The sequence below is a fragment of the Microtus ochrogaster genome, chromosome 24 (assembly GCF_000317375.1).
Source record: "Microtus ochrogaster isolate Prairie Vole_2 chromosome 24, MicOch1.0, whole genome shotgun sequence".
NCBI lineage: Eukaryota > Metazoa > Chordata > Mammalia > Rodentia > Cricetidae > Microtus > Microtus ochrogaster.
The window spans coordinates 33977859-33983713 of NC_022024.1; the positions used below are offsets into that span (position 1 = coordinate 33977859).

At 49.6% G+C, this 5855-nt stretch overlaps 1 protein-coding gene across 1 annotated transcript in view; it reads left to right on the top strand.

Annotated features, from left to right (window-relative positions):
• The window catches only part of Stab2 (stabilin 2), a 135569-nt gene that overhangs the window by 87160 nt on the left and 42554 nt on the right, over positions 1 to 5855 (top strand). The window contains exons 39-42 of the mRNA XM_026784626.1: positions 641 to 736; positions 3308 to 3353; positions 4103 to 4179; positions 5469 to 5594. Coding sequence (XP_026640427.1) covers positions 641 to 736; positions 3308 to 3353; positions 4103 to 4179; positions 5469 to 5594 — 345 coding nt within the window. The remainder of the gene's footprint in view (positions 1 to 640; positions 737 to 3307; positions 3354 to 4102; positions 4180 to 5468; positions 5595 to 5855) is intronic.

Here is a 5855-nt window from a genome sequence, read left to right on the forward strand (position 1 = left end):
TCAAACCACCGCAGGTGTGATATAAATGTGCTGATCAGGGCTGAGCACTCAACAGTCACCTGTTCTCAGCACATTAACCAATCATGAGCCTCTACATTAACCAGTTAACTACTTCCCACTGTAAATAAATAAATGCCTTTCTGATCAGGACCTAGAGAAGCACTAATTCGCGAGCATGCATGTAAATGTTTAGTGGGTGCTTTGATGCTATGTCCATTCAGCGAAACAACATAATAAGTCCCCCTCAAGACCCATTGTCTTCCCAGCTCCCAAGTTTGACCAGGTTTGCAATACCATGTCTGAGCTTCTCTTGTGGAACAGGCCTAAGATCCAGTAAGAAATGTGCTGGTTTCTCCTTTAACAGTGGACATTATTGCACTAGTGGTCACATCTTGCCTGGAGTGACAAAAACCTACAGAGTTTGGGGAACCTTTGGGGCCTCCGTGACCAACAGCTCACAAGGAAGTACCCCACGCCTGGCACTGGAGTTTTTGTCTAACACCCATGGCTTTTAGAAGTAGCACTGTCCACTCTCTTTTTTAAATAGTATTTTTAAACTGGCTTACTGGGTACAGAGAAGTACGCCCCGTAAACGGGAAAGGAAATGTTGACCGTGAGTATGGTCATGTTTTCTACTTAGCGTGCTCTTGTGTCCACGGGCGGTGTAACCAAGGACCCTCAGGAGACGGCTCCTGCGACTGTGATGTCGGCTGGCGAGGCGTACGCTGCGACATGGGTAAGAGTGTGTCCTCTGCCTGCCTCTCAGAAGAAACCTGTATTCCTTGCTAAAGTAGAAACAGCACCGTTTGTGAAATAAGGAAAAGCACAGAAAAGAAACTGAGGTCCTGATGCCCAATGCTGGAACCCCCTATTAGTGATACTCTGTGTGACTTAGTGCAGAGCCATAAGTGTGCAGGACCAGACTACATATTTTATAACCTCCTTTCTCAACTCCACAAGCACAACGGGCATTTTCCTCTGTGTGGATGCACGGGGATCAGCGCCAATAATACTGCTACTAGAAACCCAATCTTTGTGTGCTTGTTTGCCACAGTGCAGACAAGACCTCCCCCATGACAGACAGGCCAGCCGATTGGCCCTGAGTTGCATCCCCTCCCTAATTGCACTTTCTAAAACTAATCTCCTGCTCATAAACAGTGTTACAAGGAGCATCTTTTATATGCCTCCGCCCACATTTGCCTTGTTAATTCATGCGATCAGCTCTGAGGTGGCTGTCTGACAGGAGCTGGTGTTCTCAGGGAGGGTTTAGCTGCTGATTGCCAAATGGTCCAGTAGCAACGTATCACTCTCCCAGCTTTAGGGTCTGATGGAGAACACATCGGCTCCAGTCTCCCATTGCAGTGAGGTTTTCATTGTACTCCGGGGGACAGTGATGAGGGGCAAGGAATGGCCTCAAAGAGACAAGAGATCTGATAATGTTTAGAGATCCAAAAGATTGCAGGACGTGAGAACAGAGGCAAAGAGGCAGACTGAATGAGAAGAATGAATGGGGAAGGCAAGAGCCAGCTCAGTAAAAGTTAGATACATTGGCTTCCCAACTCAAGCTGTTCAGTAACCACTGAAGAGTTTTAAACATGGCTGCAGTGATATCTTACTTGTATTTAAATCAACCAGGCAGCAGATTAAAGAAAATGACCCCAGAAGCCAGCATCAGAGGCCTTGTTGTCCCTTCTGAGATAGGAACTAGAAAGAAAGTCACAAGTGCCCACCAGCCCGGCCAGGGCTCCAGTGACGAGGCTTGTCCGAGGGATTGTCATTGGAAAGCTCCAGGAGAAGGCAGAGCTATAAAAACACCACAGTGGGGAATCTGAAGGATTGCAGGCGAGGGGGACATCCCAGAGCAGGCATCAGATGTTGGGGTGCAGAATCAGGATACAGTCTGGAAGAGGGCACATGGGGGGGTGGGACCACATAAGCAGAAAGACATCCCAAGAAAATTACTAGAATAAATGCAATGATTTCCCCTCTCTTTAAGCTTATCAGAGCGCAGTGCATGGAAAACCAAGCTCATTTAAAAGGACAGGGAAGAGCCTAGAAACTACGGCAACTTTCCAGGAGACAATCCCTGTAATGGTGTAATTCTTAAATAAGGCAGCAGAAGGGCTTTGATGGGGACAGTGCCCCTGGGGGTCAAATGAAGCAGGATGCTGAGGATGGTGCCCTGGGGGTCAAATGGAGCAGAGACTGGTGGATGCAGGATGCTGAGGATGGTGCCCCTAGGGGTCAAATGGAGCAGAGACTGGTGGATGCAGGATGCTGAGGATGGTGCCCTGGGGGTCAAATGGAGCAGAGACTGGTGGATGGAGGATGCTCAGGATGGTGCCCTGGGGGTCAAATGAAGCAGAGACTGGTGGATGCAGGATGATGAGGATGGTGCCCTGGGGGGTCAATGGAGCAGAGACTGGTGGATGCAGGATCTGAGGATGGTGCTCTGGGGGTCAATGGAGCAGAGACTGGTGGATGCAGGATCTGAGGATGGTGCTCTGGGGGTCAATGGAGCAGAGACTGGTGGATGCAGGATGATGAGGATGGTGCCCTGGGGGTCAAATGGAGCAGAGACTGGTGGATGTTGGATGCTCAGGATGGTGCCCTGGGGGTCAAATGGAGCAGAGACTGGTGGATGCAGGATCTGAGGATGGTGCCCAGACCATGACTCAGGCAGCAGCATGGACGGAGGTCAATTAGGGAAGAGGACAGCTAGACCACTCAGCCTAGGAGCCACCCTTTCTCTTTCATGTCCGCCCTGCACTAACATCATCTCTGAATATTCTACTATCCACATCTCTGGAATCTCTCTTTCACCTGCCCCCATCCCCAGAAGCCTTGTGATCCAGCTCTCTGCCTTCCATCCTAGGTCCCATCCCTCTCCTTTCTATCCTCCACATAACTGCAAGAAAGAACTTTCCAGAACATACATAAAACAGGTAACATTTCTCAGCCCACTACACCCCCAGGACTTCTTGATAACTTGCTTTGGCTTTTCATCACCTACAGAACAAGATTCAGAGTCCATACCAGGAGCATTCAAAGGCCAGGCACCAGCCGGCATCTACCTGGTTAGCAAGTAGTAGTGCCTACCCTGGCCAGAATTAGCATCCATCTGAGAGACACCCCATCATAGTGTAAATGACCTTCAGGTTTGTCTCTGGGCTCCCTGGAGCCAACATGAAAAGTGTTTACACAGTGGCAAGGATTTACATAGTTAAAAGTCAGTTCAAAGAACTCGGTCTTTTCTACTACTATGGACTAAAGCAAGAATTCACAAACAATTGGTCTTCTTTTTCAGAGATCACAAAAGACAACTGCAATGGGACCTGCCACACCAGTGCCAAGTAGGTGTCCTCTGACCTCTAGGGACAATGCAAACTCAGTAGTTCTCACCTCAGGCCCTACCCTGGGGGAAGTGTTTCCCCAAAACCCTTGAACAGAATGTAGGATCCATCTAAGGAAGAAACTGAATGTCTCCGAAGAAACCACCATGAGTTGGCCAGATCCAGCATGTTCCATGAGCAGCCACTGACTTACCTAGCACACTGACAAGAATGCCAGTTGTCAGCAGCCCACGCCACAAGGGCTCTTTCAAACAAGAGAGGGCATCACTTGCAGTAAACATTGTCCCAGTCCATGGCCTAATGCCGCTTCCCATGGGCACATAAGCCTAGTAGCTGGGGTTAGACCGGAACCCACAGTCATCCTCATCACCGCCACTCGTCACATGACCTGGAGCCAACCCTTTACTTCCTCCCTGCCTCAGTGCCTTCCCTCACAAATGGCTCTAATGATCGCACTGCCTTTCAGGGGCTGTTGTGTTACCTGTAGACAACATGAAGCCCAAAGCTCAACCAGTCACATGGGTAGTGCTTGAAGACAAGTGACCATGCGTCGTAGGCACAGCGTGTGGTTTGTCTTGAGTGGCTGTGGTGGGAATCATGCCAGGAACCAATTGTCCCCTCAGGCCTTTGGCAGAGCCTCTGATTGCTTCATAGAGTTGGTAGCCTGGATGCTGGGCTGAAGGGGGATTATAAGCCATATGAGGGACGTGGTGTTTCTCTGAAAACGTCATTTGCCCTTTCCACTGCAGCTGTCTTCTCGATCCAGACGGCCAAGCCTTGTGCAAATGCGCGGCAGGATTCCAAGGGAATGGAACAGTCTGCACAGGCAGGTGGAGCGGGATCTGCCGAGAGTCTGTGTGGGCTGAGAGACCCAACTGGGCCTCAGGAGCCGGTGCCAGCCACTGGTGGTGACTCACATGTGTCTAAGCAACTGACAGTGCCCAGCTCTGCAAGGCTGGGGCATGTTGGTTTGGGATGGGCGGGCAATTGCATGTATTTTTCACATGCAACTACACTGCATCTGAGCAGTCGTGCGCAACCTCGAGAGCAACTGGAGTCAGCTCCTGGCTTTGAAAGTTATGGATTTGATTGATTGAGGGTGTGTGAGCCATCAGGGCTCGGGAGTGGGTCAGTAAAGGGTTTAAATCCTGGTTCTTCCTCCTGCCAGACTTGTAACTTTGCATGGGTGTTTAGCTACCCTGAGCCCCTCTGCTCATTTGTAAAGTAAGCATCAAACCATCTTCCCTTTAGAGTGCTATAAAGGATGAAATGGCCTCTCTGAGGACAGTGGCAGAGTAGGGCAGGGATCAGGGGTCAGTTTGTTGCCGCATCATTAGACCTCTGAGTTTGAACCGCAATGCTAACAATCTGTGTTACTTTGGGGTGTTGCTTGGCTGTGCCTTTCGCCATCTGCTTGAGAGTCGTTTCACTGGGTAGTCGTATATGATCCAGATCGTGCCTGTAAAGTGCTGAGAGATGGGAGCTGCTGTTCCTAGGGTACAGAATGCGTATGTAGCACTTGCTGAGAGATGTGAGTTGTTGTTCCTAGGGTACAGAACACATACATAGCACTGGGGTTACTGCTGATGTGGCAAAACACCATGACCAAAGCAACTTGGAGAGGAAAGGGTTTGTTTAACTTCTGCTTCCAGACCACTGTTCATCATTGAAAAGAGTCAGGACAGGAACTCAAACAAGGCAGGAACCTGGAGGAGGAGCTGATGCAGACATCATGGAGGGGTGCTGCTTACTGACTTGCTCCCCATGGCTTGTTCAGCCTGTTTTCTTATAGAACCCAGCACCCAGGCCCAGGGTGGCTCCACCCACAGTAGGCTGGGCCCTCCCCATCAATCACTAATTAAGGAAATGCTCTACAGGCTTGCCTACAGCCCGATCTTACAGAGACCTTTTCTCGATCAACGTTCCCTCCTCTCTGATGAGCATAGCTTATGTCAACTTGACATAAAACTAGACAGCACACTCTCGCTGAGTAATCAACCACATTGGTCCAATGCCTTCTGGAGTTGTTCCATGGCTTCCTTTTATCAATGACACAGGTTTAAAAAAAAAAAAACAAAAACACCTGACTCCTCCTGTCTGTCTCCTCTTCTGCAGCCATCAATGCTTGTGAGGTCAGCAACGGAGGATGCTCTGCCAAGGCCGACTGTAAAAGAACCACCCCAGGAAGCCGGGTGTGTGTGTGCAAAGCGGGCTATACAGGTGACGGCATTGTGTGCCTCGGTAGGTGATCATTCCACCCTTGTCCATCTGGTGGAAGTAGTGTCAGAGCCCTGTTAAAATGTTCTGCTGTAGGAACTTCTGTTGTTAAGACCTCTGCTGGGGTCCTAATGCAGTAGGCCTTGGCAGAAAAGCCCAAGGGTGTAGAAACAAGAAGACGTGCTGCCAAAGAAGTCACTTTGGGTAGAGGGAGAGAGCTCTTCCAGCTAAAAGTTCTAGTAGTTACTCTCATTGATTTACAATGTTGCACATCTTAAAGTTCTC